The 27738-nt window shown below is 52.7% G+C and overlaps 2 protein-coding genes and 1 long non-coding RNA gene across 4 annotated transcripts in view; 2 read left to right on the top strand and 1 right to left on the bottom strand.

Annotated features, from left to right (window-relative positions):
* The first annotated feature begins 31 nt into the window (after window positions 1-31).
* FOXC2 (forkhead box C2) lies at window positions 32-2917 on the top strand. The gene has a single exon (XM_081507615.1). The coding sequence runs from the start codon at window positions 519-521 to the stop codon at window positions 2025-2027; it is 1509 nt and encodes a 502-aa protein (XP_081363741.1). The 5' UTR covers window positions 32-518; the 3' UTR covers window positions 2028-2917.
* Window positions 2918-11398: 8481 nt separating this feature from the next.
* On the top strand, window positions 11399-12436 carry FOXL1 (forkhead box L1). Its single transcript, XM_081513367.1, has one exon. It carries the CDS (start codon window positions 11399-11401, stop codon window positions 12434-12436), a length of 1038 nt encoding a protein of 345 aa, XP_081369493.1.
* A 5211-nt stretch (window positions 12437-17647) lies between these two features.
* Window positions 17648-27738, bottom strand: part of LOC145514730 (uncharacterized) — a 72712-nt gene continuing 62621 nt past the window's right edge. For both annotated transcript variants that reach the window (XR_014060330.1, XR_014060328.1), the window contains exons 15-17: window positions 26909-27013; window positions 26292-26387; window positions 17648-17822 (exon numbers count right to left, since the gene is read on the bottom strand). This is a non-coding gene — a long non-coding RNA (uncharacterized LOC145514730). The remainder of the gene's footprint in view (window positions 17823-26291; window positions 26388-26908; window positions 27014-27738) is intronic.

Genomic DNA, 27738 nt, shown 5'->3' with positions numbered 1-27738 from the left:
CCTCGCTTTCAGCAAGAAGACTTTTGAAACTTTTCCCATTCCCTAAAAGGGACTTTGCCTCTTTTTCCGGGCTCGTCAGGGCTGCACTCTGGACCCCGGTTCGCCGACCCTCAGGGCTGCCGATTTGCTGAGGGGGGGCTTGGAGAGCCGCCTTCCCTTTCCTGACGCGGACCGAGGGGCCAGCCTTGGTCCACCGCGCGCGCCGCGTATCCGCTCCGTCCCCGGCCGCCCGCCGAGTCCCGAGAGCGAGCGAGGAGTGAGCCGGGGCCGGCGCTGCGTTCGCCGGGGCGCGCCTTCCAAGATGCTGCTCCGCCCGGTCCGCTGAAATCAAGCGCCCCTTCCCGGCCCGAAGGCGGGCCCCCCGCTCCGGCGCCTCCTCCAGCTCACCCCTGAGGCTTCCAGGCGCCCGGGGCTCCCCCCGCCGGCTCCCTTCTTCCCTCTCTCGCTCGCGCTCGCTCTCGTAGGGCCTTCCTCGCGGTCCGTGCGCGCAGGCGGTGGCTAGCCGTCTCGGACGCAGCATGCAGGCGCGCTACTCTGTGTCCGACCCCAACGCCCTGGGAGTGGTGCCCTATTTGAGCGAGCAGAATTACTACCGTGCGGCGGGCAGCTACGGAGGCATGACCAGCCCCATGGGCGTCTACTCGGGCCACCCGGAGCAGTACGGCGCGGGCATGGGCCGCTCCTACGCGCCGTATCACCACCACCAGCCCGCGGCGCCCAAGGACCTGGTGAAGCCTCCCTACAGCTACATCGCGCTCATCACCATGGCCATCCAGAACGCGCCCGAGAAGAAGATTACCCTGAACGGCATCTACCAGTTCATCATGGACCGCTTCCCCTTCTACCGGGAGAACAAGCAGGGCTGGCAGAACAGCATCCGCCACAACCTCTCGCTCAACGAGTGCTTCGTCAAGGTGCCCCGCGATGACAAGAAACCTGGCAAGGGCAGCTACTGGACCCTGGACCCGGACTCCTACAACATGTTCGAGAACGGCAGCTTCCTGCGGCGCCGGCGGCGCTTCAAGAAGAAAGACGTGCCCAAGGAGAAGGAGGAGCGCGCCCACCTCAAGGAGCCGCCCCCGGCGGCGTCCAAGGGCGCTCCGGCCGGCCCCCCTCTAGCGGACGCCCCCAAGGAGGCCGAGAAGAAGGTGGTGATCAAGAGCGAGGCAGCGTCGCCGGCGCTGCCGGTCATCACCAAGGTGGAGACGCTGAGCCCCGAGAGCGCGCTGCAGGGCAGCCCGCGCAGCGCGGCCTCCACTCCCGCCGGCTCCCCTGACGGCTCGCTGCCGGAGCACCACGCGGGCGCGCCCAACGGGCTGCCTGGCTTCAGCGTGGAGAATATCATGACGCTGCGAACGTCGCCACCCGGCGGCGAGCTGAGCCCCGCTGCTGGGCGCGCGGGCCTGGTGGTGCCGCCGCTGGCGCTGCCCTACGCCGCCGCGCCGCCCGCCGCCTATGGCCAGCCGTGCGCGCAGGGCCTGGAGGCTGCGGGAGCCGGGGGCTACCAGTGCAGCATGCGCGCCATGAGCCTGTACACCGGGGCCGAGCGGCCGGCGCACATGTGCGTCCCGCCCGCTCTGGACGAGGCCCTCTCAGACCATCCGAGCGGCCCCACATCTCCCCTGAGCGCCCTCAACCTCGCCGCCGGCCAGGAGGGCGCGCTCGCCGCCGCCGCTGGCCACCACCACCAGCATCACGGCCACCACCACCCGCAGGCGCCGCCGCCCCCGCCGGCTCCCCAGCCGCAGCCGGCGCCGCAGTCCGGGGCTGCCGCGGCCCAGGCGGCCTCCTGGTATCTCAACCACAGCGGGGACCTGAACCACCTTTCCGGCCACACGTTCGCGGCCCAGCAACAGACTTTCCCTAACGTCAGGGAGATGTTCAACTCCCACCGGCTGGGGATTGAGAACTCGACCCTCGGGGAGCCCCAGGTGAGCAGCAACGCGAGCTGTCAGCTGCCCTACAGGTCCACGCCATCCCTCTACCGCCACGCGGCTCCGTACTCCTATGACTGCACGAAATACTGACCTGCCCCCGCCCTCCTCTGCCCTGGCCCGCTCCGGCTTCGCCTCCCAGACGCGACCCTCTCAGACAGTTCAGGATGCAGAGACGCAAAAAGAACCAAAACTTGCCCACCGCTTTTTCCGCAGACCCGGGAGCAGAGAGCGCGCGCATGCCAGCCTCCGCCCTCTGCGAAGCTGCAGGTAACTTTAATTCGCCGCCCCGTTTCTGAGATCCCAAGAAGCCCCAGTACAGGGACGCGGCCCAACGAAATGAATAATGATTTTAAAATCCCCCTCCCCTTCCAGGATGGCTGTGCTCACTGCTCCATTCGGGGTTTCAAAAATTATAACTTATGGACCAAATCCCATAGCGACCCAGTAATGACTCTCTGTAGAGACCCCCATAGGTCTATGGGGGTCTCTATAGATTATGTATGTGCTGTGTGTAATTTTAAATTTCTCTAACCGTGCTGTACAAATGTGTGGATTTGTAATCAGGCTATTTTTTTGTTGTTTTTCAGAGCCATTAATATAATATTTAAAGTTGAGTTCACTGGATAATTTCTCATCTTGCCCGACCATTTCTAACTGCCAAAGTGAAAATTCAAGAAATCTATGTGGGGTTTCCTCCTTCCCCTGTACAATTATGAGACATAATTCTTTTCCCAGTTGTAGGTCTTTTACAAAACAAGAAAATAATTTATTTTTGTTGTTGCTGTTGGCAGGTAAAGAAGTCAAGTATCTGATACTTTTTATTTACAAAGTGTGATGGTGTTGTATAGTAGATTCCTCCCCCAGCATTCCTAAAAGAAAAAAAAAAAACACTAAAAATTTAACTTCACCTGTGTTTGTCTTATGTGGTCTTAATTGTTGTACTTGCCTTAAAATAAACCCATGTTGTTTTTCTGCCCAAAGTCCGGACAGTGTGTTTGTATTCTCGAATTTTTAAAAATGAGATGTGTTCACCAATCCACCTGTTTTGATTATTTTTGTTATGCAGGTGGGTAAATGTGTAGACATCTACAGATGAGCACAGAGGAGTGCGGGAACTCCTCTGTTGTCCTGCTAGTGTCAGAAAAGGCTTTTGATTAATTCAGAATCCCACCCTGACCCAGGCAATTGAGAACCAGTCAGTCCTGGTTGGATGTGGCTGCCTGAAGGGCTGTGAGCCGTAATGACATTTGCTGTAATGCATTTTGTTAAACGCAGAAAAACATGCCAATAGTCAAAACAAACACTACTATTCCATCCCAATGTCCAACCAGCTCCAATTTAGGAGGTGAGGGAGGGGAAGATAAACATTTTCCATTAGCTACCATCAAACAAGGGGGAGTCCTGCTTTTCCTCACTTTCCTAAAATGCGGACTTCCTTCCCCACTTTAATAGTTCTCCAGAAAAGGATCTGAACCAGGATTTCAAAAATCCAAAGGGGATTGATTCTGTACCATTTAATGACCGTCCCTGGGAGTGGCCAGATCAGAGGTGAATTTTAGACCTCTCTACTTCTGGATTTGATTTCTAAATCTTTACCCTATTGCAGTGAAAAACTTTAAAGCCTCGTAGTACTTCAAAAATAATTTACAATGCTTTTAGAGTTTTAAATTTGTCAACTTTTCCAGGATTTTAAATGACTTTTCAATTTTGATATCTCATCCTTAAAATTTTAAATAGCAATACAGCCTCTGTGAGGTACGGCTGAGGGGGAAAATGGCTTTACTATCTGTTTCACTGGCGGAAACACATAGCTCCCCTCCTGGTCTGTGTGTGTGACTTTGGAGTCCAGAGCTCCAAACTGGGAATGTGTTTCCCACCGCAGCGGGTGAGCTGTAACCTTCCCTGGAGTGCAGCTCCTGTGAACTTAACACTTCAGGAGATGATGATTTTCCTGGATACCGTGGCCTTGAATGTAACCTGGGTATTCTGCTGTTTTTAACATGCCATTTTGTCTCTGTATTATGCTGAAATAGCACTGGGGAAAGTTTGAGCATAATAATTTCCCCCATATGTGCAACACAGATTCTTTCAATCTATGGCCCCAGAGGTGGCAGCTGGTTAAGACATGAGGGCTGCATTTTATTCCTTTTCCTGACCACAGGAGGGGTGAGCCAAGGTGCTTGGTGCTCAGTGAGTGGTAAGGACCAGAGACAGAGAGGGAGAGACCCTGAGACCATTCTCTGAGCGGCAGAATGAGGCCGCAGATCGCTGCTTGAAGCTCAGGGCACTGGGGTTTCACTTTGCTCTTCTCGAGGAGAGGGTTCTTGCGGGTTCTTCTTCCCCAGATGTTTTAAAGAGTCCTCCCTGAAAGCCTGCTTGCACCTTAAGATCTGGAACTCAGAGGAGGTTTCAGAGACATAGGGAAAACAACGGAGAGAGAAGTGGAACCCACCGGTCAGAGACCTGATCTGCCCTGACACCGCGCTGGGGTCTCCTACCTTTGCGAGTCTCTTAAAGAAGTCCCCTCTGTGCGTGGGCCGCCCACCTGATGGGGTAGCTCCAGAATGCCATGGAGCCCAGGGCGAGGGCCCTTTCTAGTCCCCTGGGAACCTGGGCACCTGGGGACTGTGTTGGGAGCGTCACCCGGGGCCTCTGGAGGCTGCGGGGTGGAGGCAAGTCAGGGCCTGGGGCACGGAGGTCGGCGCGTGCTGGCCAGAGCGGCTCTCGGAGCCAGGCCCAGCCCCGGCCTTCGGCCTTCAGCAGCCCGCGCGGCCGCCGTGCTCCGCGGCCTGGGGGTCCGTCGCTCCGCGGAGTGGGAAGGGCAGGCCGACGAGGCTGAGCGCGGAGCCCAGGCACCGCCGGCGATCTTGCTGGTCTTCGCGTCTGCAGCCGGCGCGCACAGACGGCCCGCGACGCGGGGCGGGGGACCCCTGGCGGGGGACGTCCTGGCTCCACGGATCCATCCACCCGCAGCTCCTTCCCCCGCCGCTCTCCTCGGGAGGCCCGGGGCTGGAAGGGCCGGAATGCAGGTCTCAGGCTGCCAGGACTCCTTGCTTGGGCGACTCTGCGGTCCACAGACGCAGTTTGCATGAAGCCGCGTGTGATAGTCATGTTTCTTCCCGACCCAGTAAGATGCAGCCGGGCAGGTCTCAAAGATACTGCGAATAAAACAGAAGCGACCCGAACACCACGCCAGAGACCGTTTCCCATAGACATACCCTGCGTCCCTCACTGGCCTTGGCTGGGTGGACTGTGTCTCTCCCCAGGGTCCGGTTTTGACAGGTAAAGGCCGCCAGAGAGACCCAATGGCCTTTGGGCACCCTGGTTCTCAGCCCTGGAGGGGCCACAACTGGAGTAGCCTCTGCTTCTTGTGAGACTCAGAGAGACACTCAAGCTCTCTGCTTTCATCCAACGCTGAGAGCTGGGCCTCTCTCCCACGGCCAGATTTGGGTCTGCGGCCAGTTGGCCCCTCACTGCCCTGGTTCAAGTGGCTTGTCCCAGAGGACACCAAAACTGGTGTCCATATGCACTCTCAAATTGCTGGAGCAATGGGCTAGGGGGTTGTAGGACCACATCTCGCTGTGTGAACAGGTGCCTTTCCTTCCTGGCCTCAGTCTTCTCATCTGTAAAATGAGCAGGTGAGTGCAAGGGCAGTGCTGGCTGCCGGGTGTGCTTTTTCCTTTATGCCCGGCTCCTGCGATGGGCCCTCACTTATCCTCGCTCTTCTGGTCTGCTCGTAAGAGGTGATGACCAGAAGTTAGAGGGAGAAGAAAATGCAGGGTCCCAGGAACGCCAGCATTTGGCTCATAGATCTTTGGGGGTCCATCTTCTCCCTTTTACCCAAGACTGGAAGGTTGCCTCTGAGCCCGGGAGAGGTTGGTGAGCTTCACCCGAAGTACGAGCAGAATTCCCAGGTCCCTGGAGGCTGAGTGTTCACTGCCTCCGACCTCATCCCCAGCCCCCATCCAAAAAACTGGACAAGGGTTTTGGGCCAGGTTGGCCGATGGGAGTGTATGTGCCCAGTGGCTCAGGCGAATCCAACTCTTTGCAACCCTATGGACTGTAGTTCACCAGGCTCCTCTGTCTGTGGGATTTTCCAGGAAAGGATCCTAGAGTGGGTTGCCATTTCCTTTTCTAGAGAAGCTTCCCGACCCAGGGGTAGAACCTGCATCTCTTCTGTCTCTTGCATTGGCAGGCAGATCCTTTGCAGATGAGCCACCGGGAAAAGACTCCCCTGAAGAATGAACAGGAGGCAGTAGGGGCTCGGAGCCTGTTCAGGGCGTCTCAGGGGATGTGACAACCTGCATTGTCAGGACCCTGGGCTCCTGCGCTCAGGGTGTCGGGTCAGTGGAGAAGTAGAGCTCTGAGGTTTGGCGCCTGTAGGTGCAGCCAGCCCAGGGGTGCTGGGAGGCCAGACTCCAGGTGAGTGGGACACACTGGTCAGAGCCACCCAGTGTGCCCGCTGGTACCACATACTTGAAATGCTTTCCCAAACTTTGAGAAGCATTCCCTGCCAGCCTCCGTCTTGCATGGCCTCAGCTCACCAAGGCATCTGAGATGTTGCTTTTTGACATTGGCATGTGAGGAAGGGGGCGAAAGCTTCAGGCAGCTGGGAAGGCTGGGACCTCAACTCACGCAAGGCTTCCCCTCTTGGCTGCTTCAGCGTTTCTGCTCTGCAGCAGAAGGACGGTGCTTGTGTGAAGTTTGGTTCTGGAAGGTGTCTTACTGGTGCTACGGTTTTTGCTGTGTCAGGTCTGTGGGGCTTTATCCTGGGGCTGTGAGTGTGTGGAGGCTGAAACCAGGAAAGGGGGACAGCTTGACAAGCTTGCTGGCATCCATGGTCCCTTTGAGGGGGATGGAGTTGGGAGCGCTTTGTGCTCTGTCCACATGCCCACCCAGGCTGGGAGGTCAGAGACCGCTCTGACCTCAGGGAGGCTCAGTGGCTGTTGACCTTGGGTCCTACCTTTCCAGCAGCCCCTCTTGATACTCTCTGTGCCCTCGCATTATTTTTCCAGATGGTCTCCCCAGTGGAAATTTTTTCCCTAACCGGAACCCACAGGCACCAATTCAAGCCCTACGCACACAGGGCAGCTGAGGGTTCATGCACCTGGGGCATGTTACCTCAAGCTCTCTGAACCCCTTTCTCAACTGAAAAAGTGACAGGATCATCGAATAGGGCTGTCGTGAGGACTAAGGAACCCAACACCCATGCGGAATGTGCTTCCAAATGTCCAGTCCATCGTAAGGACTGTTGCTATTAGGATGTACCTGGACAACAGAAGAAAAAGGATCCTTGGATCTCAGTTAGCTGCGTACATCAGGCTACATGCTGATGTGCTTGGGCAGGGCAGTGCCCAGGCCCTGACTGCCCCTGCTCTCTGGGAATAAATCAGCATCAGCTGACCAGCCAGCCCTTACCTTCGTGGCTCACTTCCCCTGAGAGAAGCAGAAGACACTGCTCCCCATCCTTTCAAAGTTGGAGAGGAGGGCAGGGGAGGAAAGAGTCTCCCCGGTTTTGGCAGGGTGTAAGTGAGGACTCTGGGTCTCCTACTTAGGATGCCCAAAATCTCCCAGCTCTGGGGGGAGGGGCGGCACATACCTTTTCTCTCCAGAGGGATCCCCTTCACCCCACCTTGATTACTCCAGACACACCTCTCAGCTTCTGTGCTCACCTGAGGGTATGGGACCACAGAGAATCCACCTTTGGAGGAAACAATGTGGGTTCCAACCTGTGCTATTTACTACCTTCATTGTTTTCTGTTGTTCTCTGCCTAGCCTCAGTCTCCTCATCTTTAAAATGGGCAAATCCATTCTCCCATCTTCCGTAGATAGTGCCAGGGTTCTCAACAGAATTTCCACAGGATCCTTGGCATCCACACGCAGTAGCTATTATCATGTGACTGTTTTCCTGTCCTTGGAACACTTCCTCTTGGAAACCTGAGGCAAGTCAAATTCCTGGCCTCAGTTTCCTGGTGTGCAGAATGGGAGTGATTTTTTTAAAAAGTTCTGTTTCTTAGGATTACTGTGAGAATGGAGTGACTTAATACAAGGAAAGCACTTAGAAGAGTGCCAGTGCACAGTAATTCAAGACAGAATTATGTATTAATGTTATCCTTATTATCATCATTCTCCTCAACATTTTAGATTGTCAGTAAAGTGATCTTGTATCTTTTTACCGCTACTCTTCTCAGACTTAAGGAAGAATTGTTCATTCACCCCCGCCTCTACACACACACACACACAATGTGTTAACTGTCTTCACACTTGGAAAAGTGAGGCGGATATTCGGGAACACGACGCAGATCATGGTTCACTTGAATGTCAGCCTTCTTTATTTACCGGTGAAACAGAAGAAGGGCGTATGGGGGTGGGGCACAAGAGCAGCTGCTCTCCCCGCCACCGAGGCTTTCTCTGTGAGGCCTCTGTGGTCCCGGCTGGTTGCCTGGCCAGCCCCAGGAGCAGGCTTCCTGCCAGGGCGCTGGGAATGGTTCGTCCCACCCTGAACCCAATTTGTTCTTGGGCCCCCGAGTTGAAACTGCCGTGGTCCTTCCGGAAGCATGATTTCTGGGAGACCCGCGCCCACTGACTTCACAGATGAATCTGCTTTTCCGGGATCTGAAGACTTTTGAACCTGCAGGGAACGGGTCAGTGTCTCCATCTGGCTCTCTGAGTCACCCCGTCTCCCCGCCGTCTCCCAGGCTCTGCCGGTCCCCCGGTGAGCCTCCCGACAGAGCTTCCGCACGAGGGCGCATCCACACTCGGCTCTCGGCGCCTGTGCCCGGCGCTCCCCGGAAATAAGCCCCCACTCGGGTCTCCTGCCGGCAGCGGCGTCCTCGTTTTCAGTTACACACTTCACCTGGGAACCCAGGATCCGACCCCTCGCCAGAGTCGGGTTGGGGCGCCCTGCCGGAGTTCTGTGGCCAGAACCTCCCAGAGAGGTTGCTAACTGCTGCCAGCACGTGGAGCGGGACGCGCCTCTCCAGACGGCCTCTAGAACTGGAGTTGTTTTTTCTTTACTATCAGTGCCCTGCCCACCAGCCGCGCGTGTCTCCGCCTGCGTCCCGCCCATGCCCAAATTGGGCGGTGTTTATCATTGTGCGAATTCAAGCTCGGATTTGCCTCCTAGTTTAGAAGGAGCGCGGCGGTGGTGCGCCTCAGGCAGGGCTGTGCGTGCTGGACGCTGGGTGTCCGGGAAATTCCAGGGAGGGCTCGGGTGCGGAGGTTGGTGGGGAGGGACCGCAGAGTAACACCGTTGTGTCTCTCGCTCTGAGTCTGTTGGAGCCGGCACCGAGGCTGGATGCAAACTTGAGCTTGCAGGGGGCGCGCTGATCTGGAGGGTTTGGGTGACTCTGGGGCCCGTGGAGCCCGTGGGCTGCAGAAGCGCCAACACTGAGGTTCTTTTTTCCATCCCAGGATTGAAGGGGGTGCTCCGATGAAAGCCAGGGATCCAGAAAGAATACAGCGCCCCGCCTCCTCTTGGCTAGAGGGCCATCCTCGAGACCCAGGCAGGGACCAGCGGGACACTGGGCTTAAGTTAGAAAAGCAGCGCTGGGGACAGAGGCCTGGATGTGTCCCGGGGCCTGACCTGGCGCTCCCTCAAGCCCTGCCTGTACCCAAACCGGTTTTTCGACCCTGACTGCGATTTCCTTTTAGGTATTTCAAACGTCCCTGCTCCCCTGTGGTCTCTCCAGAACCCCCAAACACAGGCTTTACCTTCTGGATCCCCCATTTTAGAGTTTGGATTCTCCCTGCTTTTCCACGTTCAGAGATGACCTTAGCTCTGGTGGCCGGTCCCCAGCATGGTGTCGCCTCTGTGACAGTGGGACAGCCCTTAAGGGGTTAAGCAGCAAACGTGCCTTAAGGCACATTTAGTGTCCGTCCTACCCCCACGTGCCATCTTCACCCCTCCCTCTTCTTCTTGGGCATCCACATGGTTTACTCAATGAGATGTTAATTCAGTTAATCTGAGCTTTTTCTTTCTTTTAAAATATATCCAGCAAAGATCATAAACAGGAACTAGTCACGTTATGTGCCAATCCCCCCACCCTCCCCAAAGGCGGCAGAGTAGGGGAGACACCTCCTTCTAAATCGGCATCATCAAGGTTTTTTATTCAAACGAGGACATGGCTAAATGTAAAATGAGTCAGGGTGGGGGGTGCTTACACCCCAGGGTGAGTGGGTGGGGTGGGGGGGAAGCGAGCAGGCTTCCCAAATGCTTAATGTAATCACGGGCCAGCTGCGTGCACTTGTAAAGTTGTTATAACCCCCTCCTTGTTATAAACAGGAAAGCGCAGAATATAAAGCAAGAGACCCGCATTCACAAATACCAGCTCTCCCGCGCCAGCTGCCAAATTCCCCTTTTATGGTGTTCCTCCTTGCAATCTCAGCCCCATCAGAAAGACCATAGCTTCTCCCCTTTGACTCTCCAAAAAGGGTGATTTTGAAATGACCCCAACCAAGCTGTGGCCCCGCTACTGCACACCCTCGCCAACTCTCATTGCCCCGTACCATTGGCATCGGAAAAGCTGGGCTCCTGGGGTTGTCTTCTTGGATCTCCAGGGAGCCTGGGGGGGGGCAGGCCTGCCCCTTTTGTGATGCGAGGCCCCTAAGGAGTACACCCCACCCCTAATTCCTCCAGGGCATCCCGAGGATGTCTCCGAGGAGGGCTGCATCCTCTTCTAATCAGGCACTCATCTATCTCCTCTCCCCTGCTAAAATATCTGAGAGTTCGCCAAGACCTCAGAAGGCATTTATGAGACTGTGTCATCTCTCCATCCCCTACTAAGCCTGGGAGAAGAAAAGGTCTTTTGTGGGAGGCCATGGGATTTCGGGGCTCCCCCAGGCCAGAGGTAAAACTCACCCCTGAGCCCCTCCCACCTCCACCTCTTCTTCCTGGAGGGGCAGACCCTGCTCCGGAGCCACCTCGATCCACATCCTGCCTGCCTGACTGTGTGTGCTTACAGCGTCAAGGGGTGGACGTGATATTTCAAACATCAGATCAGTGCGTTTATATATTGGGTGCCCGGAAATTTTTCCAAATAAACACAGCTTGATTCAACTTGGGTGGGCGGACTTATCAACAGACTAATTCTATAAACAAATGAAGGAATAACCCTGAAACCGATTGGCTGGTATCAAAAAGACACGTGGAGGGAAAAGCTTGGAGTTTTTCAGCAATGAAATTTTAATTAATGTGGGTGGGCTGAGAACACAGCGACTGTTTATCATAGACAATTTATTTTCCAGCGCTAAGTCAACATATAATAGCAAACTTACAACAATTATTTAACATTTTTAAAGCCATGAAGAAGGGACAGAGCGCGGAGCGGCTGGGGAGAGCGGCAGAGCGGGAGGCAGACGCAGGGCAGGCTCCCCCGGAGGGCCCTTGCGGCGCGGGGCGCAGTCCCTAAGCCGCCCGGTCGCCGGCGTCGCCGGGAGCGCAGCGCGGGCTCCCGCTCGCCATGAGCCACCTCTTCAGCCCTCGGCTGCCTGCTCTGGCCGCCTCGCCCATGCTCTATCTGTACGGCCCCGAGAGACCCGGGCTGCCTCTGGCCTTCGCCCCCGCGGGCGCGCTGGCGGCCTCGGGCCGGGTGGAGCCCCCCCAGAAGCCGCCCTACAGCTACATCGCGCTCATCGCCATGGCGATCCAGGATGCGCCTGAGCAGAGGGTCACACTCAACGGCATCTACCAGTTCATCATGGACCGCTTCCCCTTCTACCACGACAACCGGCAGGGCTGGCAGAACAGCATCCGCCACAACCTCTCGCTCAACGACTGCTTCGTCAAGGTGCCCCGCGAGAAAGGGCGGCCCGGCAAGGGCAGCTACTGGACGCTGGACCCTCGCTGCCTGGATATGTTCGAGAACGGCAACTATCGGCGCCGGAAGAGGAAGCCCAAGCCCGGCCCGGGGGGCCCGGAGGCCAAGCGGCCCCGCGCCGAGACGCAGGAGCGCAGCGCAGAGGCGCCGCCGGAGGTGCGCAGCGCGGGAGACCGCCCCCGCCTCGCGACCCCCATCCAGGAAAGAGTGCCCGCGCGCCCCTCGCCCCTGCGGGAAGCCTCCTCTCCGCCGGCGTCCCTCCCCTGGCCCAGGCCCGGGACCCCAGAGGGGGACGCGGGCGACGCTCTCCAGGGCGCAGCGGCGGTGGCTGTCGGCCAGCCTGAGCGCACGGTGGACGGCCCGGGGACTCCTCCGCGCCCCGCCTCCCGCAGCTCTCCGAAGAGCTCGGACAAGTCCAAGAGCTTCAGCATAGACAGCATCCTGGCCCGACGACAGGGGCAGAAGCCGGCTGGAGGGGGCGAGCTCCTGGGGGGCGCCAAGCAGGGGCCCGGCGGCTGTCTGGGCGCCTCGCTTCTGGCCACCTCCTCCAGCCTCCGTCCGCCTTTCAACGCTTCCCTGATGCTCGACCCGCACGTTCAGGGCGGCTTCTACCAGCTCGGGATCCCCTTTCTCTCTTATTTCCCCCTGCAGCTCCCGGAAGCGGTGCTTCATTTCCAGTAAAGCAGGCGGCTCCTTTCCCTCGCCCTGGTCTGAGCTCCATGGGAGCGAGCAGGGCTCCCACCGCTGGGAAAGAAGTCCCATTTTTAAATAAATGATTTCCTCTGCCTGCATATGGATCGTGGGAAGTATTAGCATCCTCAGCTGCACGAGTGGACACACTCCCCTGCCTCCTGCAAGATGGACCTTCCCAGAACCGGAGCAGCTTCGGAGATTTAAAAGACCCTGCCCACGCTGCGACTTGGGCATCTCAGACCTCCTACCGCAGGTGCAGGAAAATTCCTTGAACCTTAGGTCAGTCTGATGGCACGATCTTCCACTAGTACCCAGACAGGTCCTGCGCATCCGGAGGGAGTGGGGGAGGGCCCAGACAACCGTGGGGCAGACAAATGGCCGCAGTGTGGTCCTTTCTGTCTAAGAGCCACGGTTTCTGACCATCGCCAGCTCGGCTGTCACTGTGGCCCAGGCCTTGGCTTTGGGCCCCACGGAGTGATGGGTGTTCACAGCTGGGTTTGTCCCTAAGATCCAGTTGTGGGGACACCAGGGGCAACCCGTTTTTTAGGTTCTTTAGCAGATCCCAGGGCTTGGTGAGGACTTAACGACCAATGTTCAGGCGGAAGCTGAGAGACCACACTTCCATTGTAAATAGAGAAATTTTCTCTCTTTTCGTTTTAGATAGTAAAAGGAACACGCTATATTCTTTGGCTAAAAGCTTGATTCTTTTTACTATAAGGGTTGCCCTGTGAACGTCTGTATTAACAATCTCTATTAAAAAAGTGCACTCTGTGTAACTTAGCATTCTGTTGCATTACAATAGATAGTTCGATAGCTCCTTAGTCAATACACGTGCTCTCCAATGCCTGTTACCAACCACAGACATCCTCCTATCTCTTAGCTTTATTGTTTAAGGGGTCAAAACATTTTCAGGGACACCGGAAGTGCATGAGAGTTAGGGAAGCTTGATTGTTGCCACATTTTCCAGAACTGTGTAGTGAAGGACTATTTTTAATCTGAAGAGTTGGGTGAAACAAGCACACGGAAAGCAAGTGGAGGCAGGGATGGGTGAGATCTCAGAAGAGCAAGGGAGTCCCCTGGGGTCTGTGGGAGGGCAGCTCTCTGGGTCCCCAGGAACAAGAGGCTTGGTGGGAGGCTCCCTGGCCAACTGCAGCTGCCTCCTCCCTCCAAGCGCCAGCCAGGCAGGCCCAGAGCCTGCAGCTAAACAAACACCTTATGGAAGTGACTGCAAGTCTGGGGCAAGGAGTGGGTGGGAGGGCAGGGGGCCGAGACAAAGATATGGTTATGAAAATTGAGATTTTCATAGCCCACTTCAGCTGGGAACTTTGGGGGAATGCATCTAAGCTCTCACGCTATCTCTTTGGGTTGTTCTGGCAGTTCTGAGACTTGATTTCCTGAACCCCCAAGCTACTTTAATTTTATCAAATGTGGGAAAAGCACAGTAAGTCAGTAGTTCCTGGAGGGAGGCGGAGATGGGTCTTTGAGATAATTTTTTAAAGCAGTTTCCAGAACTTATATAAAAGTGAACACGAACTTCACATCAGAGAGCCTGTTGGTTAATACGCTGGAAAGGATATTTCAGACAAACAGAATACTTTACGAATTAGCAAGCACAGAGCTGACTGAGAATACATGCTAAAGGCCATTTACTACTGACCCCCAGGAGCGTCCATGTCCGAATTCTGCCCAGACTGATGGGAACACTGTGGTGGGCGAGCTTCAGGGTCCTTGATGTTAAGAACTTTGACAAACTGTGTTGAGATCCAAGATCACTGTGATTAACTTACAATGTGCTGGAAGGGCCGTTGTTGGCTATTTTGTTATCCCGAAGTCTCAACCTCTGTGAATAAAGTTGTTTTTTCATTAACCTCTCAGGGACTGGTTCAGTGGATTACTGGGGGGAATAAACAGTGTAACAGGAAAGGGGAGACTGGGATCATATCTGGGAACCCCAGCAGCGTTTCTCGGGCTCTGGCTTCTGAGAGAGGAGGGCTCATGCGTGGACTAGAGGGCAGGACAGCAAACCCCAGGACTAGAGGGTGTTGCCTGAGTGTCCTCAATAAGATGAAGATTCTGCTGAGCGGGATATGTTTTCTCTTTATGTTTGATTTGCTATGTTTTGTTAATTTATGATGGCTCATTTCTGGAGAAGCAAATATTTTAATACTGTCATTTAAAAAGGATGGCATTTTAGAGTTACAATTCCAAAAAGTATAGTACAAACATTATTTTTCTGGCATAGAAGGAAAAAGGCAGGAGTGTGTGTCACTCCGTAAGTGTTTATACATACATAAGGAGGAATTCTCTTACCTCCACCCCACATTCATCTGGTTGAGGAAAGCAAACAGAAATGGACAGTGGGGTCATTTTCTGTGGATTCTATACAATTCCATGTGCGCTACTCCCTGCTAAAGAGAAAGAGGAGCTTTGGGACTTAGTTATCCAAATAGCTGTTCTAATGTCTCAGTTTTAGTCATGTGCTCCCGATTATGGATCAATGAGACCAAGAAAAGGTTTCCACACTTAATAAAAGCAAAATCACTTAGATTTTGAGTAAAGCGGAAGCAACCATATTGTCCAGTTCTTGGGCAAAGCAAAGTATGCCTCTGTGTTCTTATCTACACAAAAGGAACAGGTTCTGTCTCCTGTAGGTGATCTTTCTCTCATGTACACACACACACACACACACACACACACACACACACACACACACACACACACACACGAGTACACTGATAATAACGGGGGATATGGCAGGTGTATGCACAATGATAAGTAAGTGTATATATGTGTATGTACACATGTATATATCTGCGTATGTGTATATATACGTGTGTATATATATTTTCTACACACACAAATGGTCAGAAATTCATCTTTTTTGCATAGTTGAGACAGACTCAGATCAAGTGCTGATTTCTTTTAGAATAACCCAAGTACTGGCACTTTTGGAAAGATTTTGTTTTGCTATAGGATTTGAACAAGGAATAATCTAGTTTTTTGCATTATTATAGTGAAACTAACAAAGACATTATAAAAGAGTCTTGGAAGACATACTCACCCGAGACCTTTACTTCCTGGACTCTTGCAAGAGTGCAGGGACTCTGCAAAGGCCTTTGTGTAGTTCGCTCTTGGGTATTTCCTGGCTCCTGTGGAAGCTGATGGCCTCCTGGTTCTCACATGCCCCATGAGGTTTTCCAGAACCGGAGGAACAGGATATGTTCTGCCATTTTCCAGTACAACCGCCCTGCTCTGGAAAGGAGCCTACCTGCGCTCTCTACCGTTTCACTGAGAGTGTTCAGTGTCTATCCAGTGTGGGTTCATGAATCAGCCACACTGGATTTTATTGTTACAGCTGAAGGCCGGACCCCGTCTGCCAGGAACGCACCCGTGTGAGCGCCATGACTTGGTGTGCTTTCACAGTGGCTAGAACCTTATTTCCATGAAGCAGGGGTTGTTTCATACAGTCAAAAATAAACATGATAATAATCTAGCTTCGTTATAAAAATTGAAGAGCATGAGTTTGTTGGAAAAGTAAAAGCTTTTTTTAAATCCACATTTCAAGCAATTTGTATGCCTGAATACCCAAGTGGCAAGTTCTCATCTACATTTGTCTTTATCCAGAGGCCCCAGACTCAGGGTTCTGCAGAGTCAGACAGATCCCCATAGATGGTACAGTGACCTAGAGGGGGTCACAGTGAGTGGTGGGGCCTGGGCCCAACTGGGCAAAGATTTGTCACAACTTCCCTTTTCTGTCAGTGTGAAAATCAGGGTTCCAGGAGGAAACAGAACTCGACTTAGATGAGCCACTGGAAGAAGACTGGGGTGGAGGGACTGTTTTCAGGGGAGTGGGTGGAATGAGTGTAGATGCCGCCACAGCACTGACAGGAGCTGAGCAGAGACACCCAACTCCTCTTCTGCCTTCCACCCTCACCGAGGTGCTTCTGACTGGCTAAACCCACCAGAAGTCCAGCCTACCGGGAGCCCAGGTAACAGTAGCCCATAGGGGTTAGCCTGTAGGGGCAGAGAGGAGTACAGAACATGCCACGGTGGGGACAATTCCAACAGAGTGTGGCCAGTACAGTGGAGGGGGGTGTCCTTCCTCTGGGGCCCGGACCACGCTGTTGACGTCCAAGGGCCAAGACCAGAATGTCTTGTTGAGTTGCTGGGGCTTGGGATGACTGCACATAGTTTGTATCCGTTTGTGTTTGTCGAGCATTTAAAACAAAGCTGTTCCTTCCTGGGTAGTAGGCAGAACATGACAGATGCTGTCCAACTCTTCCAGAACTTGTGGCCCACATGCCGGTGTGCGTGTCCTCTGGAATCCAGAGGAGGGACATGAAGGGGGTGTCCCAGCCCGGCAGTGGCGAGGTCAGGCCTCTGGGAAGGGGGGAGGCCCCCTGCTGCTCACAAGCCCATGTCACCCTGGACAACACCTAGCTTACAGCTGGACTCAGGTCCCCATCCTGTACAAAGTGAACACTACGCATACCCTTCTCCCGGGGTCACACTTCATTCCCAGGCAGTGGTCACCTTCTGCTCCACAGGTTCCCGGGTCTCTCCAGACACACCTACTGTAAGGAAAACCCTCCCATTAATGTCTTAAGACTCGTTACCATTCAGTGATTCAAGGTTCAGGTGAAGGAGGGGAGGAGTGTGTTAACCTCATCAGGACTGTGCCCACCAGACAGAGGCTAATAACCCGGCTCTGCTAATAACCCAGTTGCTGTGTGACATCAGCAAAATGACTTAACCCTTCTGTCCCTCAGCTTTCTCATCTGTACAGATGGGTGCAACGTTAGTAACCGCCTCATCAGGCTGTTGTAAGGAGTAAATTTTATGACGTGTGTAAGTTCCTAGTTCTCACCAGCAAAATGGACTAGTACTAAAGCCTTCAGCATTGGGCAGCTGTCAGAACTAAATTGGTGACCCCATGGACAGTAGCTGCCAGGCTCCCCTGACCATGGGATTCTCCAGGCAAGAATACTGGAGTGGGTTGCCATGCCCCCTCCAGGGGATCTTCCTGACCCAGGGACTGAACCTTTGTCTCCTGCATTACAGGCGGATTCCTTAGCATCTGAGCCATCAAGGAAGCCCAAAACAGTTAATATATATACATAAAATATCTGGCGTGCAGGAAGCATTCGGTAAATGGGAGGTCTCATCTCTGTATACAGGCGTAGCCTCTAATCTAAACACTTTTGTTTTATGAGTGCATTTGTGATGTCTCAGTTTTGTAACAAAATCATGAACCCACAGTCCTGCTCGCGTTCCATAATTCTGAGGTAGCGGGAGCCTCCTAGGCGGACTTCTTCAGCTCTTCCTCTGGTGCAGGCTGGCAGTCATTTCCTCTCTTCCTTGCAGTCTTATAGCTCTTGAGATGATCCAACCATTCGAACACGAAACCAAAAGCAAAAAAAAAAAAAAAAAAAGCTGACATACCCGGCAGGGGATCCTCGGAAACCACAGGAGAGCGATTTTCACAGACAGAGGAGAGCCAGTCCTTTGGTGTTTCCTTGCTTTGCCGGGGAGCTTAGAAGGGGCTTCCCAGGGCTGGCCATCCAGCCATTGTGAACTCAAGGGCTTTGGGAATGAATGTAACTCTTTATTTTTGCCCCCTCCCCCTGCCACCCTTGCCCTGAGCACCAGGACCACTCGCCTGTAGGTCAAGGAGAGGCTCCACCCCTCTCCCAGGGACAAAGGGACCAGACTGGGGAGCCGCTTTTCCTAAATTCATGTTTCATGGCCCTCCTTATAAAGAGTAAGGAACATTTCTTTAAATGCTGTGGCTAAATATAGTAGGGGCTGGGTCAGCTAGAACATTTTTAGAAAGCACATTACAAATCAGGAATGTTTTGGAGAAATAAATAAACTTTCCCACATTTTTGGACTTTGTGTCGGCCCTTCGGGCTCCATCTTGAGAGCATGATGGGGGGAGGAGACAGTGATGAATAATTCATGTTGGGCTCTTGCTGGTGCCCAGAGCACCCTGCAATGATGGTTCCTTCTCTTCCTTGGGCATGGGCTCTAGGGGGTGGGGTGGGCATGGGAGACACTGTTAGCCTAGGGACAGCCCAGCGTCTGAGTAAGGGCCACTCAGTGACATAAGGAAGATGGGATTCAGGAGAAATACATCTATTTCCAGTGTGTTTCATTTCTTGTCTCTGCTGTTTGTTCCAGGGGTTCATTGGCTTTCCATGTGGGGTGAGAGCAAATCCAGGGCGCGCGTGCTCACTCCTCTGATACAGGATGACCTCCCAGTGCTTGTGTCCTGCTCCCAAGGGCTCCCACTCCGCTGGTCTGTGACGGGACCAGATGGCATGTTTCTGAAGGCTCCACAGGAGGGTCTGCTCTGCAGCCGGGACCGTGAGCCACATAGCGAGGTACCAAAGACCTCAGGCGCATCTCCAGGGGAGGAAGGAATCGTGCAAAGGGGTTGTTCACCTCTTACTCTTTCTTCTTATTAATCCACATTTGTACTCAATTTCCACTTGATCAAAATAGTCTCCCCACGTGATGGAGGACGAATCAAGGCCACTGGCTCCTAAAGTGCCTGTTCTCTTTCACACCATCTCTGCTGCCTGAGCTAGCGCCTCACCAGTATTGACCGATGCTCAGCTTGGGGTAAAGGATGCACATGTGTTAAGGGATTCCCACAAAGGAGTAAAAGCATTTCTATTTTCCCACAATCAGGAACTTGTTTCAAGTGCCTTTGTCATCAGAATAGTTTGGTATTCTCCAGCCACCGAATAGTTATTAAGTGCCAGGCCTGTGGCACACCTTAGTTATACATAAACAGCCCAGACCTGGGTCCTATCCTTGAGGGGCTTATATTCAGCTGGGGAGACTAGCGAAACATGTTGACAGGCACCAGTGAGGGCCCTGTTGATATTTATGGTTACTCAAAGTCTTTTAAACGCTTTACAATTCCTGATAGATTCCCATTCTTTTTTTCTAATCTTTCAAATACTAAAAGAAAAGAAGGTGCCCCTTGTTTACCTGTGTGCTAGGCCTGGGCCCATCACCAGACGTACAGGTGTGACCTTGAGAGTCAGGTGGGCCAGGAGGTGGGGTTGTGTACCTGCTTGCATGCTGTGGACCACGGGAGTAGTCCTGGGACCTGAAGCTGTGAGAAACACCGAGGATTTGAAGTTCTCAGGTCCTGCTGGAGGTGGCAGCTTCTGTGGTGGCCAGCTCTGTGGTCCTGGAAGCTTGGGATCCACGGCCGTAGCCTTTGCAAAGATCCTGTGAGTGGCTTGCAAATTCTTCCTGTATAATTGAAGGAATGTTTGCAGTAAAAACTTAAGCCAACAAAAGAGTGATAAGATCTCTGAGGGCTAGTCATCACTGCAGTGTTTGCGGAGCACTCAGTCTCCACTGGGGTCTAAGGACTCTGCATGTATTGTCACTCGTTTACTCTTCCTGGGTCCATGAGCTAGGGACGGTAGTTTCCCTTCCTTTACAGGAGGGGTAGCAGGTTCACAGAGCTTAGTCGCTTCCCAGGGTCCCGTGACCCGTGCGTGGCAGAGCTGGGTTTGGGTCCAGGCTCTCCGGCTCTGCAGCACCCTCCTTCATTGTCAGGCTCCGTCCTGAGGTCTTGTGTGCACAATCTCTTTCATCTTGAGGTGAACTTGGGAGCTGGGGAGCACTGTGTCCATTTTATTACTGATATTTTACCAGTACCCACCTCCACCCCAGGTTGCAAAGCAGATCCTTGACAAAGCACCACACCCAGGCAAGTATTCCTGCCTTTAAAGCTCGTAGCCACTCTTCCGTATCACCCGACCAAGCGTGAAAGCAGGGAGCCTACAGGGCGAACACCTCCTCACCTCCTGAAGTGGAAGAGACAGGCAGGGAACACACCCCCTAGCAGACAGCATTGTCCACGAGGCCTTCAGTGGGGTCTGCACGTCAGAACCTCCCAGCGAGCTTGACAAAATTTGCTGCCCAGACCCCTCTACCGGAGACCCTGGGGGTTCTAATGCAGAATCTTCACCTGGTCCCGCACTGGTCGAGCAGGCTGTTTCTCACCAGAGCAGTCTTATCCCTGGGGCAGTTGGCAGTGTCTGGAGGCATTTTAGGTTGTTATAACCAGGGGAGGGGTGCTAGCAGCATCTAGGGGGTTGAGGCCAGACATGCCATGAACATCCTACAGAGCACAGGACAGCCCTTCACAACGGAGAATTATCTGACTCTACAGCCCTGAGGTTTGAGAAACTCCACATAGTCCCTCGGTGCGATCTTCACACCCAAAGAACAGAGGTAGTGGCATAGGCCACATTTCTATCTCCTTCCCACCTCTTTGGGATTTTCAAGCTAAAGGGCCATAGAAAGTCTCTTGCTCAGGGATGCATTTTTGGATCTTCTAGCCCAGTGAGCTGAAGAAGAGTAATTTGACAATTTTTAGGAGCCACCTTAAAAAAGAAAAAGTGGAAAGAAACAAGTAAAGTTCATTTCAGGGGTCTATTTTATTTAACCCCACCTATCCAAGGCACTGGGCTTCCCTGGTGGCTCAGACGGTAAAGAAACTGCCAGCAATGACAGGAGACCCGGATTCGATCCCACTTCAGCATGTGGTTTAATGTAAGAATTACTGACGTGCTTTACATCTTTTTGGCACCAAGTCTTGGAAGTCCACTGTGTATCTTGTGCTAGCCACACATCTTAGTTTAGACGAGCCGCATTTCACGCACTCCACCTCAGCCTGCCGGACGCACAGCTTGATTCTCTTCGCTTGCCCTTTCACACACTTTTAGAGGATTCTGCAGCTCTTTAGAGTACTTATCCCAACTGCAATTAAGTAATTATTTGCCCAGTAATGAGTTTTGCATCTGTCCCTCCCCACGATGCAATGCGCTCTTGAGGGCAAAGGTCACATCATTCTCTGTTGTGCCCCTTTTTTCCTATCATGTACAGCCTAGAGCCTGCTACTTAGCAGGCGTCCAAAAATGTTTGTTAGAGGATTGCATTTCTCCATGCCTGGCTCTCCTGCCGCCGTGAACGTCCCTCGGCTTGTGATCCAATGCTTGGTGCAGAGCAGACAGTGAATATCTGTAGGACAGACCCGGGAGAGCGCTTGTCTGTCTCCTGGTGCTTTTCTCCACACAAGGCTGTTCTCCATCCCTTTACTTGCTCAGCCCAGGGCGGGCAGGTGGTAGGGCTCACGTGATGGGTAAACCTGGGCAGACCTAGACAGGCATCCAGGGTCTCAGTCTGGCTCTTTTTCCCCTGGAGTGAGCTGCCTTCTATTTTGCTCTCAAGGATCTACCCACTGCCCCCAGTCCATGGGGTGGGAGCTGTGAGAATCCAGAGTGGCCGCTGACTAGTGGGCGAATCTGCTGCTTGCCGTGGGTACAAGCCCCTGTCTCCAGCTGAGCTTTCAAAATACATGTTTTTGATGTCTCCCTGCCCAATCCTGTCATTTCCCGAAGGGTTCGGGGTTCAGGCAAGCTCCTAGTTTCACTGGTGAGGACCGCTCCAAGAACCAGGGAGGAGAAGGCAGAGTTACACAGTGGGGCATTGCATGGGGGCCCCAGCTCCCAGTTTGGAGTGCAGGAGGGGGGTTAGGCCGCAGCTCATGAGAAAAAGGCATGTCTGGACTCTGGACGCGCCTCTGCAGGCAGAGACCTCCCCGAAGAATCAAAGGGGAGGGCGGTCTTCACAGCGCAGTGGACGAGACCCAGGGGTTCCATATTTAATCTCCGCGACTTCCCAGAGGGGCAGGGAGAAGGTTCAGACTGCAGGCGCGACCTCTGGATTTATGGGTTTGCGAGTGAGCTGTATCCCAGTCCCCTCTGGCGAGAGGATGCTCCTTGGAAGCTGTAGTTGAGGGGGCGGGGGCGGGATGGCTGGGATCAAGGAGGCGGGGTGGCAGCTGGGGACTGTGAGAAACAGGAAAAGTCCTTCGAGCTCCATTAAGAGCAAGCGGTTGTCTTTCCCAGCAACAGAAATTCTCCATGGGCCCCATAATTCATACCACAGAGCTGAGCCTGAAATCAGCTCCGAGAAGCTGCACTTGGTATGACAGCATCATTAGGATGTGTTGTGTGGTTGCATGTGTGTGTGCATGTGTGTGTGTGTCAAAGCTGGGAGGCAGAAAGAGGCCTGTGGGAGAGCCAAGATGCTCCGTCCCTGACTCTCCATCCCCAGATCCCATCCCCACCAGCACCCAGCATAGTTCCGTGAGGGTCATCAGGATCCCCTCAGTGTCTCCCAGTGCTTCCCAGGACTTTGTTTTCATTAGCAAAGCAATATGTAATAATAGTTGTTAAAATAATTGTATTTCTGTTTTTACATCTGTAAAGATTAAGTTAAACAGTATGAAGCCCATTAAAGTATTTCATGACACGCTGCTGTGAACTGCCCTTCATTCCCACTGCTACTATTATTCCAGAGTAAACTTCAGAGATCGGACGGCTGCCATGGAGGGTTATTTATAGCGGCTCATTCATCAATAAAAAAACTTCAAAAGGAATCTGTTACTCTTCTATTGGGAAGCCAAAGAAAACTCACATAAAGACAGCCCTGTTAAGAGACAAAGCGGAGGCGACCGCAGGACGGTTTGTGAAGTGAAATCCTGATTTCTAACAAATACCATGTCGCAGAGAGAGATTGCTGGCAACATGAATCCATTTAAGCAACTGGGTTCCCATTGGATAGTTAAAATAAGCTGTTAAACAGTTTTATTTACGTTGGCTTCAAAGGGCCCGAGTCTCCACTTTGGGTTTTAAAAGTGTAATAGGTTTGTGATCTTGACACAGCAAAAGCAAGCTCTTTTTCATCTGAAGCAAGCCCAGGGCCAGGCTCATCCCTGAGCCTTTGAGGTATGGTTTGATCTACAGTTTTCTTGGCACTTGGTGTGAAACTGGATGGAGGATTAGAGTCTCCCACGGCAGGTGGACCATTTACTGAGCACTTGCTGTGTTCTTGGTACTGCCCCATAGAAGCAGGTGTTACTGGCTCTGTTTTACAGATGGGAAAACCATGGTGAGGGGAGGTTGAGTCCATAGCCATCAGGTGTTCCATCTGTAGGACCCCATCTTTGGTGGCATCTTAGAGTTGTAGTGACTTGGTTGGTATTGGACTTTGAAGCGTGACAAGATGCAGCCATTTTTGTGTTCACAGGCAGAACAACCAGGAAGGCCAACCTCAGAGTGTCAGTGGAGACAGACATAGGGAACCCTGGCATGTCGTTACATTTCTGTGCCTGGACCCTAGACAGGTTCTGGGAGGCACAAGGCTAGGCTATGGAAAGGAAACTGTTGCTTGTGAAGGACTGTTGTGGAGACACCTTCTCTTCCTGGAGGTGGAGGCTGGAGGGTGGGGGACAACATAGGCCTGAGCCTCCATAATTATCGAGCAATTAGCTGTGCTGGGAACCCTGCCCAGCAAGAGAAGCACAGGCCTTCTGTCATTTATTTTTCCCAGTCTTGTGATGTAAATACCAATGACAGGCCCATGTTACAGATGAGAGGACTGAGACTCAGTGAACAAATCTTCTTGGGGTTACCCAGCGGGGAGGGGGATGGCGGACTGGGCTTGGACTCTGCACTGAAGGTGGCGGGGTGTCTCTCCTTCACCCCTCGGCCTCTCCTCGGCTAAGGAGAGTGGATGGCTTTGGATTCAGACAGGCTCATGGCGACGGGTCACGAAGCTGGTCCATGGCACAGAGCTGGCCGAGGGAGCCGAGCCCAGGCTGAACACCCAGCCCATGCCCCTCAGAGCGGTGGCGCCTTCGGGGTGTGGGCGGCCCGGGAACTGGCCCTATCTGGACTGGAAATCTGGCTGTGCTGCTCATTAGCAAGTTACTCAGCCTCCTGGAGCCTTGGATTTCTCACCCCTCAAGTGGGGGTGATGACATCAAGGCGGTGGTGAGGATGGAGTGGGGTGAGGTCATTTATCTGCAGCGACTAGCACAGCGTCACCATCAGCACCGTGGGCATGCATGACCGGTCCCCGGGCCGGACCGCCACCGACAGCCTCACATGGAGAAACTCATGCAGTCCTTCCAGCTGCGCTAGGATGGGAGTGATTAGCATCCTCGTTTTATAGGCAAGCCAGCTGGGCCACAGGGTCCCCGGCAGCTTGCTCAGCACTGCACGGCTGTGTGTGGTGGAGCTGGGGGCAGGCCGGCCCTGCTTCCATCCTCTCACCGCTCTTCCCATCCGCCTCTTTGGCGGGTCCTCTGTGGACAGGGTGGACAGGGTGCACCCCGTAGACAGCGTGACACACAAGATGAGAACTGGGGCTCATTCTGGGAGCAGGAGACCACCGACGGATCTGTTTCTGTGCCTCTCCCGGGACGCCATCCTCAAGGATGCTCGTTGTCAGTCGTGCTCCAGAATCGTTCCCGGTTGTGCAACATGTGCTCTGAGATGCAGCCTGAGTGTGACCTGGGGATCCGGAAGCTCAGCTCCCACCCCTGTCGTCACTGCTGTGTGTCTCGACAGGTGACCCCGGGGGCCCTATGCCCTCAGCACTGCCTCCTCACCTGTAATAGAAGGAGTTCCCTAGGGCTGGTTGAGAGCTGCTCCGCTGTCACATACCTGGGGTCTGCCTCTGAGCTCAGAGGGATCCCCCACGTATACGCTTGGCCATGTATTGGCCTCCCTCTAGAGGGAACTTCTTATAGAACACGTGCTGGGTTTTTGTCCCAAGCCTGCGGCAGGCCCATCTCAGCACAGAGCCGAGATTGCACTACTTTCTTTAGCTGAGAGCCATCTGGGTTCCCCCAAAGGGGGCTTTGGCAGGGGTGGGGAGGGAGACTTGGAGGGCATCTCTAATCGGAGGTGGGGACCTGAACTGGCAACCTGCTCCAGCGTCCTTGTCTGGAAATTCTCTGGACAGAGGAGCCTGGTGAGCTGCAGTTCATGGAGTCACAAAGAGTCGGACACAACTGAGCACACACACCTGAACAGAATGGAAATGCTGCCCTTCGCAATTTCTCTTCATTTCCTGTCATGCAGTTATCAAGAAGAGTGGGTGGCTACATGGACCAGAATCCCTTTATGGAGCCATCCGCTGGAGCTCTCTGCTCACAGAGCTCTGGTGTGTGGAGGGGAGGCTTTGCTCACCGGGGGAGGGGACGCTAACAGCGGCCCTGCGTGGTGTCCCTAACTTGTGCAGCGGGTCCTTCTCGAGACCTGCTATTATCGCAGGATGAATTCAGCTGCATGTTGGGTTTGCCAACCATCTCGCACTGTTTTTAAAATGCTTGGGGTCTGATAAAACTGAAAAAGATATTTGCCAAGCTCCATTCCCCTTCATTTTTTAAACCCATGTGGATTTTAAGGGGAATTTAATCCATATGTTTCTGATTCATTTGCTCTTAACTCATCAAAACCTTGTTTCGAAAAAGCTATTTGATGTCCAAGGAACTTTTGGAGTTGGGTTTTAAATCTTTTAAAGTCCTCCCTTCCTGGCTTTGAAATGAGATGTTGCCGTTTGCCAAGCATAAATGAGTTCCCTAGCTGAAAAAAAGTTCATGTTTGGTTCATAATTAGAGAACTGTGAATTCTCAGTGTGCTGTGAAATTGGCAAAACCTGTCCCCTTTTAAGACCCGTCAGGACCCCCTTCCCCAAATCCAGGACCAGGGCCCACCCCCACCCCCCCCCCCACTGTGTCCAGGAGCTGTGCTGTTGGCTGGGCAATGGACAAGAATGATGCATCTTTTTACTTCAGCACCTGGAATATGGTTTTGAGGACTGGGCTCCACACATTTAGGAGAATGGAACTTAGGAGGGGCTTCCAACATGCTTGTAAAGTCTGATTTATTTTAAACTCTTTATCATATAACCTTTAAAACAGATGGAAGAGTAGAGAATGTCCTCATGTCCTACTCACCAGACTTCAGCAGTTATCAGTTCCATATCAACTTTGCCTCTGAGATGAAGGCTGGATTTTCTATCATTTCATTCTTCTATATTTCTGTTCATAGCTCTAAAACATGAGGAAAGACTCTTTAAAGGTCCACAATACCCTGATTACAAAATGGCAATATATTCCTCAATGTCATAAAAATCCTGAGTCATTTCCCCCCATTTTCTCATAATTTTAAAAAACTGGGTTCTTTGGATCAGGATCTAAATGAAGCTATACATTGGGTGACTTTTAGTCCTTTGATTTCTTTTTTTTTCTTTTGGCAATTTGTTTGTTAAAGAAATGTCATTTATCATGTGGGATTTCCCACATTTTGGATTTTTATGATTAGATTCTTATAGTTAACAAGTTTCTCTTGCCCTAAAAAATGCAATTTCTTAGGGTTTATGTATCTTCTTAAAAAGTTCATAGAGTCAATTCTAGTACAACAATTTATTTTACATTTTGATATGCTTAATATTTCCTTTCTTGTACCTTCAAATATCCCCTGTGGCCCTATATTTAACTCCATTCTCAGAGTATTAATTCCCCCTCCCATCTTTCTCTCCCTCCCCCCACCCCACACACGCTTTTTTACTTACTTGGCACCACAGTTACAAGATATCAAATGCTGCAGTGGCAGGACCTTGTTCCATCATGTACTAAGACCCAGAAGGAATGAGGGGGCAGGAAAAAGCAGAGACATTCTGAAAATGAACACACAACCATAATAAACATGCTTTTCCATATTTGATTTTGAGTGTTACATATCATGAGTCACCCAGTGAGAAAGTGAGAAATGTCCCTTTCCATTCTCCTCCACTCCATCCAAAGGCATCAAGGTCGGGCTGTCTTTCACTCCCTCTAACACCCGCGGATCTTCTTCTGTAAGGAAAGCAGACGAAAGCCTGGGCGTGGAGGTGGAGCCATGGGCAGGTAACATTGTCTAGCTTGGGCTGAGTAACACTGTTTTCCCTTTCTTGTATCTGCTTTTGGTTACAATCTACATATCAACGAGGTACTGATAGTCCATTGTCAGCAATCCTTCAAAGATCATTTTTAAAAATTATTGAAGTAAAAACCAGAGTCAACCTAAAGGAAAATATTAATGAGATCATGGAGCGCTGGTCTGTGCTTTGGTAAGCCTAACACTTCCCTGCTGGCTGATGCTTTGGCAAACAGGGGAGGAGGGAGGAGGGAGACTAGGGGAGGCAGCAAGAAAGTCTGGGTCCTTTCCCTCCTCTTCGTAATCTAAGCAGTGAGTGCAGGCAGGCACTTCACCTCCTTGAAGTCCGTCTCCCCTGTTGAGTGGGACATAATCCCTGCCCTGAACCCGCTCCTCATCTCTCAGGGTTTTGATGGAGGAGCAAAGAGATGAGGACTGTGATGCCTTGCAAACAATAATTATTACGCATAATCTAATTGTCTCTTT

This window comes from Giraffa tippelskirchi, chromosome 7, assembly GCF_054371585.1.
Source record: "Giraffa tippelskirchi isolate mGirTip1 chromosome 7, T2T-mGirTip1v1.2.pri, whole genome shotgun sequence".
In the NCBI taxonomy this organism is placed as follows: Eukaryota; Metazoa; Chordata; class Mammalia; order Artiodactyla; family Giraffidae; genus Giraffa; species Giraffa tippelskirchi.
This window is presented reverse-complemented; position numbering and strand designations above follow the sequence as displayed.